The sequence below is a fragment of the Plasmopara halstedii genome (assembly GCF_900000015.1).
Source record: "Plasmopara halstedii genome assembly, contig: Scaffold_470, whole genome shotgun sequence".
In the NCBI taxonomy this organism is placed as follows: Eukaryota; Oomycota; class Peronosporomycetes; order Peronosporales; family Peronosporaceae; genus Plasmopara; species Plasmopara halstedii.
Window position 1 is genome coordinate 1,160,670 of NW_020187390.1, and position 13,129 is coordinate 1,173,798.

General features: G+C 43.1%; 8 protein-coding genes across 8 annotated transcripts in view; 4 read left to right on the plus strand and 4 right to left on the minus strand.

The window, feature by feature from the left end:
• Nucleotides 1-1,688: 1,688 nt before the first annotated feature.
• PHALS_10427 (hypothetical protein L916_11931) lies at nucleotides 1,689-3,617 on the minus strand (the record flags this gene model as incomplete). The annotated part of the gene is made up of 4 exons (XM_024725849.1): nucleotides 1,689-2,817; nucleotides 2,879-3,323; nucleotides 3,402-3,468; nucleotides 3,561-3,617. The coding sequence occupies 4 exons, from the start codon at nucleotides 3,615-3,617 to the stop codon at nucleotides 1,689-1,691; spliced, it is 1,698 nt and encodes a 565-aa protein (XP_024576584.1).
• A 93-nt stretch (nucleotides 3,618-3,710) lies between these two features.
• On the plus strand, nucleotides 3,711-4,591 carry PHALS_10428 (cop9 signalosome complex subunit 8; the record flags this gene model as incomplete). Its single annotated transcript, XM_024725850.1, has 5 exons — nucleotides 3,711-3,860; nucleotides 3,933-4,039; nucleotides 4,108-4,184; nucleotides 4,246-4,356; nucleotides 4,425-4,591. The coding sequence occupies 5 exons, from the start codon at nucleotides 3,711-3,713 to the stop codon at nucleotides 4,589-4,591; spliced, it is 612 nt and encodes a 203-aa protein (XP_024576585.1).
• Nucleotides 4,592-4,704: 113 nt separating this feature from the next.
• On the plus strand, nucleotides 4,705-5,973 carry PHALS_10429 (hypothetical protein, variant; the record flags this gene model as incomplete). The annotated part of the gene is made up of 4 exons (XM_024725851.1): nucleotides 4,705-4,977; nucleotides 5,050-5,311; nucleotides 5,371-5,489; nucleotides 5,548-5,973. The coding sequence occupies 4 exons, from the start codon at nucleotides 4,705-4,707 to the stop codon at nucleotides 5,971-5,973; spliced, it is 1,080 nt and encodes a 359-aa protein (XP_024576586.1).
• Nucleotides 5,974-6,035: 62 nt separating this feature from the next.
• Nucleotides 6,036-7,220, minus strand: PHALS_10430 (phosphoribosylformimino-5-aminoimidazole carboxamide ribotide isomerase; the record flags this gene model as incomplete). The annotated part of the gene is made up of 7 exons (XM_024725852.1): nucleotides 6,036-6,137; nucleotides 6,213-6,251; nucleotides 6,306-6,377; nucleotides 6,455-6,542; nucleotides 6,606-6,840; nucleotides 6,902-7,020; nucleotides 7,087-7,220. 7 exons carry the CDS (start codon nucleotides 7,218-7,220, stop codon nucleotides 6,036-6,038), a joined length of 789 nt encoding a protein of 262 aa, XP_024576587.1.
• Nucleotides 7,221-8,548: 1,328 nt separating this feature from the next.
• On the plus strand, nucleotides 8,549-10,252 carry PHALS_10431 (cmgc dyrk dyrk2 protein kinase; the record flags this gene model as incomplete). The annotated part of the gene is made up of 1 exon (XM_024725853.1): nucleotides 8,549-10,252. One exon carries the CDS (start codon nucleotides 8,549-8,551, stop codon nucleotides 10,250-10,252), a length of 1,704 nt encoding a protein of 567 aa, XP_024576588.1.
• Nucleotides 10,253-10,268: 16 nt separating this feature from the next.
• Nucleotides 10,269-11,593, minus strand: PHALS_10432 (Polyadenylation factor I complex, subunit PFS2; the record flags this gene model as incomplete). Its single annotated transcript, XM_024725854.1, has 5 exons — nucleotides 10,269-10,870; nucleotides 10,942-10,994; nucleotides 11,053-11,381; nucleotides 11,452-11,464; nucleotides 11,544-11,593. The coding sequence occupies 5 exons, from the start codon at nucleotides 11,591-11,593 to the stop codon at nucleotides 10,269-10,271; spliced, it is 1,047 nt and encodes a 348-aa protein (XP_024576589.1).
• A 182-nt stretch (nucleotides 11,594-11,775) lies between these two features.
• On the plus strand, nucleotides 11,776-12,606 carry PHALS_10433 (uncharacterized protein; the record flags this gene model as incomplete). Its single annotated transcript, XM_024725855.1, has 1 exon — nucleotides 11,776-12,606. The coding sequence occupies one exon, from the start codon at nucleotides 11,776-11,778 to the stop codon at nucleotides 12,604-12,606; it is 831 nt and encodes a 276-aa protein (XP_024576590.1).
• A 196-nt stretch (nucleotides 12,607-12,802) lies between these two features.
• The window catches only part of PHALS_10434 (uncharacterized protein), a gene marked incomplete at both ends in the record, with an annotated part of 617 nt that continues 290 nt past the window's right edge, over nucleotides 12,803-13,129 (minus strand). Inside the window, 2 exons of the mRNA XM_024725856.1 lie at nucleotides 12,803-13,038; nucleotides 13,100-13,121. Of these exons, the coding sequence (XP_024576591.1) occupies nucleotides 12,803-13,038; nucleotides 13,100-13,121 (258 nt within the window). The remainder of the gene's footprint in view (nucleotides 13,039-13,099; nucleotides 13,122-13,129) is intronic.

The following is a 13,129-nucleotide window of genomic DNA, read 5'->3' on the forward strand; positions in this document are numbered from 1 at the left end:
TGGTGTATATATTAAGGAAAATCTAAAGATCTAAAATTAGGCGGCTCTGCCGCAGATGAAAATAAATAAAAATCAGTTTTGAATTTTGAGCGGAAGAGTAATTAGCCTTGGGTTAACTTCATGCTACGGTGTCGCCACAACATTGTGTGATTACACCAACGTGAGTAATCCTCACCTATGAACAGTCACACCATCTTGTGTGACCCGCCCTTACATACAAAGGCAAGTGTAACCCCGTTACAACTTCGGGAGCTATTGCATCTGGGACGAGTGGGGCTGTAAATAGTTGAATCCGCTTACTTCCAATCCCACGGTTGCTTCACTGAAGCTGGCTGGTAGAACGTAAGGCACACGAAAGGATGCACATTTCTCGCTTGGTGCGCAAATCGCCTACTGTCCATATCAGCACTCTCAGCAAATTCCAAAACTTTAAGTAAACGCTCTTGGAGGATATAAATTTCGGAACCACTTCCCGCTTTAAGCGCGGGTGGTACTCAAAATGGATGAGAGTCTGTGGAAATAAAAGAGCTTGTTGAGCGACTGACTGACGTTCGTTTCTCTGCTGGTCTGTGCAGACGGCATACACACATACGCATGTAAGTATTCCACCCAACGCAGCTAGCAATACCAGACAATTGAACATTGTCGTCAGTAGGGGGTCATTGTTTGTCAAGAGTTGGGATGGAGCACCATCACCTCTGTCGATAACCAGAGAACATGTTTTTGGGTGAGAGTAAAATTCTTTGGTCAGGGATCCTAGACTGCGGCCATTTTAACCAGGGAGCACCTACCGAGAATAGTGTTATATTACCAGTTGAGAAGCCGAGCCTTTCTCATAAGCTTGCTGAGACATATGATGGAGTGCAAGTACTTCTGATGCAAATGTGCTTAAGAGCAAGTTCTATAGTGCACAAAGAGTGAATTGATAATTCAAGCGCAGTAGAGGCTCAATGAGAGTTTGCTCTTGCGCAGATAAATATTGCTTAAGAACGACGAGGCTGAGAACTCCGTAATGAAGATATCCGCGGTGTATATAGATAATAAGCCACACTCCAAGCAATCAAAATAGCTTTATGATTGAAGAAGTATAATATTTACACTCAATAGGAACTTAAGTACGCTTCCTTTAAGCGCAACGCTACGGAAAAACCCCGCTGCAAAATGCAACAGAAAGCCGTACACTTTTGAAAGCGGAAGCTTTGACTCAATGAATTCGCGTTAGGATAAGTTTCTGGACAATAAAAGTCTCCAAAGTAGTTAAGTGCTTATAAAGTAAGTTTCACTCTATTTTGACAAATATTAAATGTACACATTTACCAAATTTCATACAAAAACTGTCTTCAAACTTACGACTTCATCATCTTCACAAATACAGCTATTTAATACCTCCAAAAGTGCAAAATGGAACAATATTTGTATTTGCACAATTGTACAAAAGTGTAAGATGTATCTGCACATTCGAGCAGCAAGGAAAGCCCGCTCGAATGGGAGAGGTTTAAACAAGACTAGCTAAAGCTCTACCGGTAGGCGTTTACCGTCTATAATTCGTAGCAGCATCTACAAATTTACTTGTTATTTTGCAACTTTTTTTTGTTTGGATCATAGAAACAGTCACAGTCGGTTTTTTATAATGTCATTATCTGTGTATATACAAATGCAAAGCACATAAAGGATCACAAGATACCATATTACATAACCACACAGCTCTTGTTGTCATCTTGAAGGACTGAACCGGCTTCGTTATTACTCTCGTGCTTGTCATCTTGATGAGTCATACTTTCATCATCGTTCATGTTCTTTTGAACCTGATCCTTAACTTCTTCATCTCCATCTGATTGCTTCCTCATCATTTCGCGCAATCTTTCTACATCTTGCATAGTCAATACAGTACTATTTCGGATCACAAGATGATCATCAAATCCAAGCGTTTTACACTTAAGTTCCAATTTACTTGGCTCGCTGTTACAATCATCCAATCCCAATAATTCCTTTATTGTCGTCTGCATAAAGAGAGGATGTTTTCCAATCACTTCAATTTGTGCATTCAATGCTCGTGTGAGCCAAACCAGTTCTGTCAAGTCTGGTACACTTGGATCACCTTTTCGAAATACTACTGCAGAGGGATATAAAGACTCGCCTTTAACTTTAGCAATTGGTAATGAGAACTTTGAGATTATATCCAAGTCGTCAAATGGAACCGAAGTCTGTGGACCATAGAGTATCGACATTTCCTTCACTCCCCAAACAATTTTTTGGTCTCCACTAGCACTTCCCGGTGGAGTGCAGCTAACTTTATGATCCTTCCAGTGACCACGTTGACACTCTGCATCACAGTAAAACGTGCATTGACACCGTGTACAACGTTTAAGTTCTTTACCGACGATTGCACGCTTATCACACTTGGCACATCGACGTAATTCAGGGTTTTCCATGAGTGCAAGTTGCTCTCCAGGTGGTAATACGCGACGTTCAAGATCTGCACGTGTAAAAAATAGTGCCAAGCCACGAATATGATTGCTGCTATCACCAGTACCTTCAGTATCTGTGTGCGTGGTTATAACGGATGAAAAGATGGTGCCTCGACCGACGTGATGACGTGCGTCTAATCTAAGCTCTTCGTTACCCACTGCATCCACTTGAATAGCTTGACGTTCTGCAAAGCGATTCCATGGTTCGAGTTGTGCGTATTGTTCGCACGCAGCGTAAAAAGCGGCAAGTGCTTCAGACGTTACACCAGCGCCAGAGATCAAACCAGGGCGTTCGCTCACTTCTGCTACAGATGCGAGATCTTTTCGAATCAAATGTTGCGATAGCTCTCTGGTATAATATAACAACGTAAGACAATCTGAACTATGTGTATCAATTAGTAGAGACGTACTGAATATATGCGTCAATGCCATCTGACTCAGATAAGTATGAACACTCAATTCCGAGAGCAGAGTAGCTTTTACGTAAGTGTCCAACATAATTCTTGTCTGGAAACACAATCTTGTCTGGACGATGTTGAGGCGTGTTGCTCGGTGGATCTACCATCGCTTGTAGTGTCAATTCCAATACTATTTGACTTGATGGATATACTTCAGGTGGGTGACAGATTTTCTTAGATACCACTTGACCAAGTGGATACAAATTATTCACTAAAATGCAGTATGGTCGACATGGTACGGCATCTTGTCCCTCTTCAGCACCAGAGCTCGATGCTGACCATACACGAAGTTGGCGTACCACAACTTGCCAAACCTCGAGCTTTTTCTTTTCCAGTTTTCGATAGCGTTCCACCTGTTGAGGTGTTAATAGCATCTCTGTGCTGATTACGATATTAGCTACATGATAAACATCACAACACTGAAGTTAGTTGCTGGTACAATACAAGATGAAGAAAGTAAATGTTAGCCTCAAACCATCGCCTTCTACATCAAATTGAGTGGGTACACGAGGTAATTCTTCATTGTCGGAATCTGAATCGTCCTTTAAACACGAAGTTATCGCGATCGTAATGAAACGAGATATTTAATGAGCACAAGGGTAGAAGACAGAATAGAAGGGAAGACGATATGCACCTGAAAGTTGTTCCACTTCTCGTATTTCTTGGTCAAAAACTGCTCACTCGTGGCCATGATTTTTGCTTTTTTTCTTTATTTCTGAATGACTAGAATGTATCCATCTAATCTAGTAAAATCCAGAATCTAAATCGGCCTAATTTCATTATCATGGACGCTTTGGTCGGAACACTAACGACAAAACGTGCGGAGTTGCTGACAGCTCACGCTTCAGCCAGCGATCGCGAGACAGCACACCAACTTGTGCAGGAACTTAAAAGCGTGTCGGAAGAGCTCGAGCTTGTAATTGCTGCGTCTACTGTCTCTCGGCAACCAGCTGCTCTCACTTCTGACTTGTACGCGAGCTATTTACTGATCGTATTATTGTCCAAGAACCTTAACGACGCACGTTTTCTATGGAAACGTATTCCAATCGAGATTAAACAAAGTTCTGAAGAGTTGCGCAATATCTGGGAGGTTGGAAAGGCACTCTGGCAAAGGTAAGCGGCTGGAATTTCAATGTGGATCAGAAGGCGATGGATTGACTCTCTTGGTGCCTTGACAATAGAAATTTTGCAGCTGCTTATGCGGCCATGGACTACGATTGGTCTCCTTCATTGCAAGGACTCGTTGAGGCGTTAAAAAGTGCGTTAATAGTTGTTATATATCTGTTTTCTCGCTAATCATTTACTATCTCGTACTTTAGTTTCGACTCGTGATGATGTAGCTGAGTTACTGAGCCAAGCGTATTCAACTATCTCAATAAGTGACGTCGCACTAGCGTTGGGTTTTACTCGACACGAAAATGCTATACACTGTAAGACATTTGTAACTTTTTGTATTGCCGTCTTGTTTATACTCATTGGTTTGATTTGTCTGCCGTAGACTGTTCGTCGCTAGGCTGGGAAGTATCAGTTGAAAATCAATTGATTCTGCCAAAGCCACTGGCGAATGTATGCCGCAAACCCTCGAATGTAGATTTGGATCAACTGGACATTTTGTCGAAGGCAGTATTGCATTTGGAACGGAATACGGTACTCAAGTTGTCGTGAGGATGTACAGTTGATGCCAGTTCATTACGTCTAAAGCGAAGTAATTAAAGCGTCGCTAACAAATCTTAGTAAACACCCTTTCAAATAGTTTTGATTAAAAAATAAAAGAATAAATGGAAAAGCGCAAGATTGAACGTCCGAAGATTGGGGAGTCCACGTCTGCAGCTCGTAATATAGTAAGCAATGCAGAATCCACAGGTAGTACACGCCATAGCAACAACAATCGTAGCAAGTCGTCGGTGAAGCTGAAACAGCAACGAGTAAAGACGCAGCACCATAGTAATAGTGAAAATCGTGATGATTCAAAGCAATTGGAAGACGACAAAGATGAAAACAAGTCAATTGGTGTTAGACTGCAAACGTTTATAGAGACCACAGAAGCTCAAGTAATTATGATTCTGCTTATTGCTTTCGATATTTGCGGAACTGCAATTAAAATTCATTTACACGATCGACAGCAACTTGCAGCTGCATGGCATCAACTTGATCACAAGGATACAACAGCATATCCAAGTGCAGAAGTTATTGCATCGCTTATAGAGCGAATTATCATTCGGTTGATCGAGTCATTTACAGGATTTACGCTCTTCCTCTTCTTGATCGAATTGGGAATTGCGCTTGTGACATTTCGCCTTCAGTTTTTCTCTCGAGCTGGTTATGTGCTGGATCTCGCCATCGTCGGCACTTCACTTGTTATCGAGATGTACGCACAAACAAAAGGTGAAGCATTCTGTACGAGTAAAGATGCCTTTATGTACTCATTCTAGTTGTACTTTTAGTCGTGCGATTATTTGGCGTTTTGCGCTTCTGGCGAGTGCTGCGATTAATTCGACAATTTGTCGATCAGGAACGGGCTGCTCATGATATTACACGGCAATTACTAGAGCAGAAAGAATTGGTGAGAGCAATTGTACCATGCATTTGTACAGTCGAACTAAGTGTTTATTTGCGTACAGAAATTGCTTCATGTTGAGATGCAGAGGGATGCAGCACGGGAATCACTTAAGCGAGAGTATGAGTCACGTAAAGGGCTTGACAACCTTGTGTGCAGCTATAAAGATGAGATCGTGACGCTAAAAGAGGCACTTGAGATCGCTGCACAAGCCGTAGCTGAGGCGTCAATATATAAGAGTGATTCAGCTGGCTATGAGTACAATAAAGAAGCTATTTATCACAACAACGATGGTGCCGAAGTTTCCCCAGAACAATGGAACGAAAGTGACATCTACAACCAGGAAGTGCTTTCAACAGAGATGCAACAAGTGGATGGGAACGATTATCAACGGCATTACGAAACGGCAGCTTTAATTTCGCCTGAGACACTGACAGAAACTCAAGCCGAGGAAACAGATATTGAATTTCAAGATACTGTGGAGGAATGAGTGATGTAACGCTTTCAACAACAAATGAAGAAATCATTGTGGTACCAACGTGATAGCGCCTTTTACACGATATCTTTTGCGCGCTTCTTGTCCCACGCAACGACGTCATCATAAGAAATATTGCCGCCAAAAATATCAAGTGCACTGCCAATGGAGAGATCAACCTGTATCCATTTCGCAAGATATCCTTTCAACCTGATAAAACCAAGTCTATCAATACTAAGAATACAGTTGGTTACCTTGCCATTACCGATGCGTTCAACTAAGTTCAAATCATCCTGAGAGCAACAATTAACAATTTTTTTAATTTAAACAATAAGGTACGATCTTACAATTGAGCTGGCTCCACCAGCGTATGTAACGGGAAGAGGGCTCCACTTTGCCAGTAACCCAACCAGCTCATGCTATCCATAGCATAAATGAGATTTGGTTCAGCTATCATTTTCTAGATCAATACACAGAATCAAAATTGAGTCGACACCTGTATACCGCATTGCTTGCCCTCGACGTCCACTGCGTGAACCAAAAATTCATCGCAATATTCCGCAAGACGAAGAAAAAGAGCTTCACTTTTGATACAAAATAGCAATGTGTTGAGTCACAGATAAAAAGTAACTATCACTGCAACGCACTCGATTGAAGTTGTGGTGAACTTTTGCCAGCGATCCGTCATCACGTAAAATTTGTTGTCATCTTTCTTTTTGCGACAACTTAAATCGAGAACCAAACGTTTCTTGCCAATCAACTTTACGAGCTTCTCAAGCCTTTCAAAATCGATCTGACCGTCTCGAAAAACGTACGACGTAACGATTACGTGGCTTGCACCCTTCTCGATAAAGAACTGGCAATTATCAGCATTGATGCCACCTAGTTACCATCAATTAGCTCTTTCGAGGAGGACAACAACGTTTATCATAAAAACACTTACCACCCACTTGAAGTCCTCCAGGATAATTAGTTATAGCATCCAAAGCTGCGATTGTATTGACTTTCGATGCACCCAACATGATGACGTGACCACCTTTTAGACCGTCTGTCTTGTACATGCTAGTAAGAAATAGCATGTGAAAGTGCTTAATAATGAAGCAAAAGCCTTCGATTGGTTAGCAATACCGTGCAAACTCGCCGGCACTTTGTGATGCTACAAAGTTGGTGATTGGTTCTACATTCTCGTTATCTGTAAGCGTAGATCCCACAATTTGTTTCACTTCACCGGCGTGAATGTCAATGCATGGCCGGAATCGCATGAGGGATGGAAGGGCTGCTTTAATATTGAAAAGCAATGTATTATGATGGTGCGGTAGGTTTTGGCAGTCATGTACGTAGCAAAATTGATATAAAAAGTTGTGTGTAGAACATTTCAGTGCAATTACATAAGTTACACCAGCTTTTGACAAAGTGAAGATCTCTAATTAAGAAATATGCCTGAGTTTAAGTAATTGATTCGCCTGTACATTTCCGTCCGGATTCAGAGCGATAGCATGTATGCTGTGCCAAATACAAAGAAGAGGAAGTGGAAGGATTGAAAAGCCTGATGCAACCCATCAATGCAGATCAGCGCATTGATGATAATAGGCAGCCGATACAAATAAATTCCTGACACAATTGCCGTTTAGTCATGGTGTTTGACAGATGCTTACTTTATCAAGAACGGTGAAGGGGAACTCAATCTTCAACTTGGGTGGTAACAGTATATAAACCCAAGCATATGTAACAAAGGCTTACATCATGACTACCAACATGACTGACATACTTGGCGAAGTACTGGATGTAGCCGGAAAGGGTAAAATTAGGCACATTCAAAATGTCTTTGGTGCATACGAGAGTCAGATGCAGTTTGATCGCATAGAGCCGTCACGCCTCAATTTGAATATTCGGTTCAGCCAAGACATAACGACACTCATGCGTGAGTGTTTCCTTATAATCAAACGAATTTTTCTGAGCACAATCTTGTCCCGATCATATCTAGATCTCCACTAAATTGACTGATGATGTCTTCGATGTAGAGGAGCCAAAAGATTGATACTGATGAGTAAGAAGCCAACAGAAGAGTGTTGTTACAGTTTCCGCATGGACAGACCCAAAACCGCGGTAAGAAGTTTATGTCGGATGTATCGTCTCTTATCACATGAGAAAATATATCAATGGATAAAGCAGCTGATAAATTGAAGCTCTGTAAGAATGGGCTGACAAATAAATAAGTAAACCTTCTAATATTGAAAAAAAGCTAGATTTTGCTTAAAAAAAAGAGACGAGAGCAAAACAAGGCACAATAAAAAATTCATAATACTCGCTACAGCATCTTCTGGCAACAAACACCACGAACGTCATGTGTCGTTTGCACAATATAGCGCTCAGGAAGGTTGGGAACCTAGCAGCAACTTGTTCACATTTTTCGAACCCGAATCATTCGTAAATTGTGTCAGGTGTTAAAAAAAGTGTATGCTGGACATATTCTTGTCTATTATACCAGTCAATCAATTGCATTCTGGTTATTCTGAGCGTAGCAAAGTCGTCAAATCTTTTCTGTTAAATTAAAACTTACTTCCGAATTTAGCATCATTTCAGATCTAACATGGAACCTGTGGCAGCTTCATCCCACTCTATGGAGCTTCGTCGAGCGCAGCGTCTGTTGCCTGCGCTAGCTCCAGCCCCACCAAGCTCTGGATTGGCTTCCGACAAGCCGTGCAAAATAGAGCAGCTTCAGACGCAGGAGCCAACAACAAAGACTAAAGCGTCAGTTACTAAGAAACCACTGATTGCACACATTTTTTTTAACCGGCGGCCTTTGGACTTCATTCAACGAACAACAAGCTCGTTATTGGCCACAAGCAAAACAACAACATCTACTAGCGTCGTCGCAACGTCAGTAGCTGCGGAGGAACGCAAGTTTTGGCAGCCGCATCGTCCTCGTGGAGAAAAAAGTGGACGTCGAAGGCTTCAGCAGCTGCAGGTCACTCAACAGCTGAATTTAAACGCAAGAGCTGAAAGTGATGCCGAAGAGGCTGCAGCAAAGCTGACCGCGGCTAGGAGAAGCTCGGGGTTATGTTCTGGTGAACAAGTTTTGATGAATGCACAGAAAGCAGCGGAGCTTACAGCGTTTGAGCAAGTGGAAATTCTGAAGTACAAGGACATATATTTTATATCAAAATTGGCAAATAAACGTGACCGACGCAATGGCAAAGCTGAAAAGACTTTACCTGATTCCGTTGACGAAAATTTAGACGATCGTTTGACGAAATTGTATAATCATGGGTACGATGACGAACATGGCGACTATTTGGTGGTAATTGGCGACCACTTGGCGTACCGGTACGAAGTTTTGAGTGCATTAGGACAAGGATCGTTCGGCCAGGTTGTGTGCTGTCTTGATCATCGCACTCGCACGTTGGTCGCTGTCAAGGTGATTTGTAATCGAAAGACGTATCACACACAAGCATTCAAAGAAGTGAGGCTATTGACACAACTTCAGAAAGCAATAGCTGGAGATGACAAGGATGCACATGTTATTTGTATGGACAATTATTTTGAGTTTCGCAACCACTTGTGTATTGTATTCAAGGTGTTGGGTTTGAATCTTTATGACTATCTCAAGATGCGTCAATTCCGCGGTCTGCCCATGAACAGCGTGCGTACGATTGCCACGCAGCTTGTACAGGCATTGAATTTACTGAAGCGAGAGCAGATTCTTCATTCTGATTTAAAGCCAGAAAACATACTTTTAGATGCAGGGACTGTGGCAGCAGATGGAGTCGTCAATAAAGTGACACTAATTGATTTTGGCAGCAGTTGTTTGGAATCGGGTCCAATGTCTAAGTATATCCAGACCCGATTTTACAGAAGTCCAGAAGTGTTGCTTGGTCTTCCATACTCTTACGCTATCGATATGTGGAGTTTAGCTTGCATCCTTGTCGAGCTGCACACTGGTTATCCAATATATGCGGGTGAGAATGAACAAGATCAATTGGCCTGTATTATGGAGGTACTGGACGTGCCTCCACCGGTGATGGTGCGCAACAGCAAGCGACGTTTGATATTGTTTGACGAAGTAATTAATCCTGCGGTCATGGACTGTGTTGATTATGTACCGAAGACGTATGTAAATTCGCGGGGCCAACAACGAACGCCCGGCTCACGAAGTTTCATGGATGCAGTCAAGTCAAATGATGTAAATTTTGTGGCTTTTTTAACAAAGTGCTTTGTTTGGGACCCGTGTGAGCGTCTTACACCCGAGCAAGCACTTCAAGAACCTTGGCTACGCGACCAGGTGAACGAATAACAAAGTCTAGAAAATTTTAATTATTTAAACTTTGTTTACCCGACGTTGTATCGAGTACTTGTTCATCACAAAAGTAATCATCAATATTCCACTTGTGTACTGTTTTATCCCAAGATCCTGTAAATAGTATCGTATCGGTTTGAGAGGTTAATGATGAAGACATAAGTTGACACCAGTCAAATGCGCGCACGTAGTCACGATGCGCAGAAAGATTGTCACCACCTAACACTTCTCGAGCATTGCAATCATTTTTGGAACAGCTCTCAGTCACAAACGCCTTGCCGTCGTCACCGCCCGTCGCCAGCACGTCATCGTGATATGGTGAGTATCGGACTACGTGCACTGCAGCGGTGTGCGTATCATGTTGAGCCAATGGCATGTGCGGTGAACGTACGTCATACGTACACACCCGACCGTCGTCTAGTCCGACAGAAAAGATTACCGGCTGTCTGGGATGCCAATCCACTGACAACGCAGGTGATAATGTTAATATAGAAAGCGCTGCACCTTGAGATTGACGAGCATCCCACACTTGAACTGTTGAGTCCTGTGATGCTGAGCATAGCACGTGCTTGTGCGTTGGATTCATTGCTACGCCCCAAATCAAATCCGTGTGACCTGCAAATAAACAAGTCAACCATTAGCTCATTTGATATTTGACAGTAAAGATACAATTATTATGTCCATACCATGAAATGTGGCGATCGTTTGATCCATGACTGTGACATCCCAAAGCTTAACGCTGCCGCACACACCAAAAATTAGTGTTATCTCTAAACTCTATACAGTAAGACACGTACGTTAGGTCCCAACTACATGTGGCAAGATGTGTCTTTTCAGTTATGGAGCTGCTGACATCCGTGATTACATCATCATGTCCCCAATCCGTTACGGTATCCTTATCATCGTTGCTACCGCTGAGAGGCTTGAAAATTAATGCTTCATCCGCCGACAACTTCGCTAAGCGCACGTCTCCATCATCACACCCAAGTGCCAGCACATTGCCGTCCGAACTGCACCAGGCCAGCGCCGCGACGCCTGTTTCCAGCTGCAATTCGCATAATTGCTCGCTCGTCTGTGCATCCAGCAGTGTTACACCACCACTCCATACATTACCCTCAAGTTGAGACTGTGCCACGGCCAGTAATGATGTATCTTTCTTAACGCTTTGTGAGCATTGCACGTTTTGTAGAGGGCACACAGCGACGGCGTCTACTTGCGCAGATGATGAGTAAGCAAGCACCATCAATTAATTATCGAAATCTGAGACTAACGGAGTAGTGTGGTGTACCTCATGTTGAAGTGAACAGCACCGCCGTTAGCGCCATTTTCTTCTCCCATCTTTCTCGTGTCTCGGACTGAGACTTGCCGTTGCTAGGTGATGAAACACGCCCGTTGAGCCAGCCATCCTTCTTTTCTTCCACCATCTCCGTGTCCCTGTATTCTAGGCATCTACTCGTTATAAGCACTTTACAAAACGCGTCTTAACCCACACATCAAAGTACAAAAACCAATTTCTTAACATGGCGCGAATGCCCACCAGTATGGCAAAGAACCAGCCCAGAGAACACGCCAAACAGGCTGCATCCGAGACTGCGGATGAAATTATGTCTGAAGTAGAGCAGTTACGTCAACAAGCTGATGTCAGTGGTGGAGGTCGCCGTACGCTTGAACAACTGCAAGACGAAGCCCGGACCCTTGGCGAGAAAGCGCGCGGTAAGATGGAGCAAATGAACGAAGCAGTTCGCGATGCTGCGGCTTCTGCGCGTAAGAACACGCGGCTACCCGAATCTGCTCCCGTGTCGACTGACGCGATTAGCGATACGGTGATGGATTCCTTAAAAACTGCGAGTGAGAAGCTCAGTGCAGAGATAAGCGATCTTGGCCAACGAGTGGAGAGCGTCAAAAATCGCGTATCGGAGTCGATGCAAGCTGCCGGTGGAAAGGCAAAGGATACCATGCAATTCGCTGGTGACAAGGCTAAAGATACGTGGCACCAGAGTTCGGAAGCAGCAAAGAATGTGGGTGAACGTGAATATTGTCTGCCGTTGCCAACGGATCGCATTTGCGCTCGGCATGTTGCGCTTGTTGGCATCCCTTTGGTGGCGCTGTTTCTATTAATGATGATTCGTCGTCGGTACCCTAAGAAGTGGAAAGCTAGTGTGAACAAGATGAAGCAGCCAGGAATGATGTTGGCACGCGAAGTACCGTCCAGCGAGAAACTTAAGGCGAAGCTGCAAGGAGCTGCGGACAGTCTGGAAGATACCGTTGAGTATAGTAAGCAACGGGGCAAGGCAAAGGTTGACGAGGTGCGCAGCAAGTATAATCCCCCTGAGAACAAAAAGGAGCAGTGAAGGACGTCGACAGTGACGGAATGAGCTTGACACTCCTGTTGAAGTGCTTTTAATAATTGTGAATGCATAAATGTCATTTCAAAGCTGAGATGAATTATCAACATTTTGTTTTGCTTGTGAATATGAACTTAAGTGTTTTTGGCAAATTATTTGGTATATTAGATTTCTTACACTCATCTTCGATGAAGTAAATCAATTAAGCAACCTTTTGCCGCTTGACATTCTCGACACCACTACCATCAGTCTCGCGCGTCGCTGTTGCTGGGTTTTCTGACATTGTTGGTGTAACTAAATTATTCTTCATCTCTAGTTTTTCAGCAATCTCCGGAGCATGACTTTTCATAAGCTGAATCAAAATTGAGTCCACACGCGCCGAGTTCTCACGCTGCTTCTCCATTTTTTCGTACTTCTGCTTAAGCTTGAGTTGAAGCTCTAAACTCACAAATTTAACGAATAAGTAATCATATTTAAGTGAGATAACACGTGAACATACGTTCAGATGGAATCACAGGCTCCTTTTTGT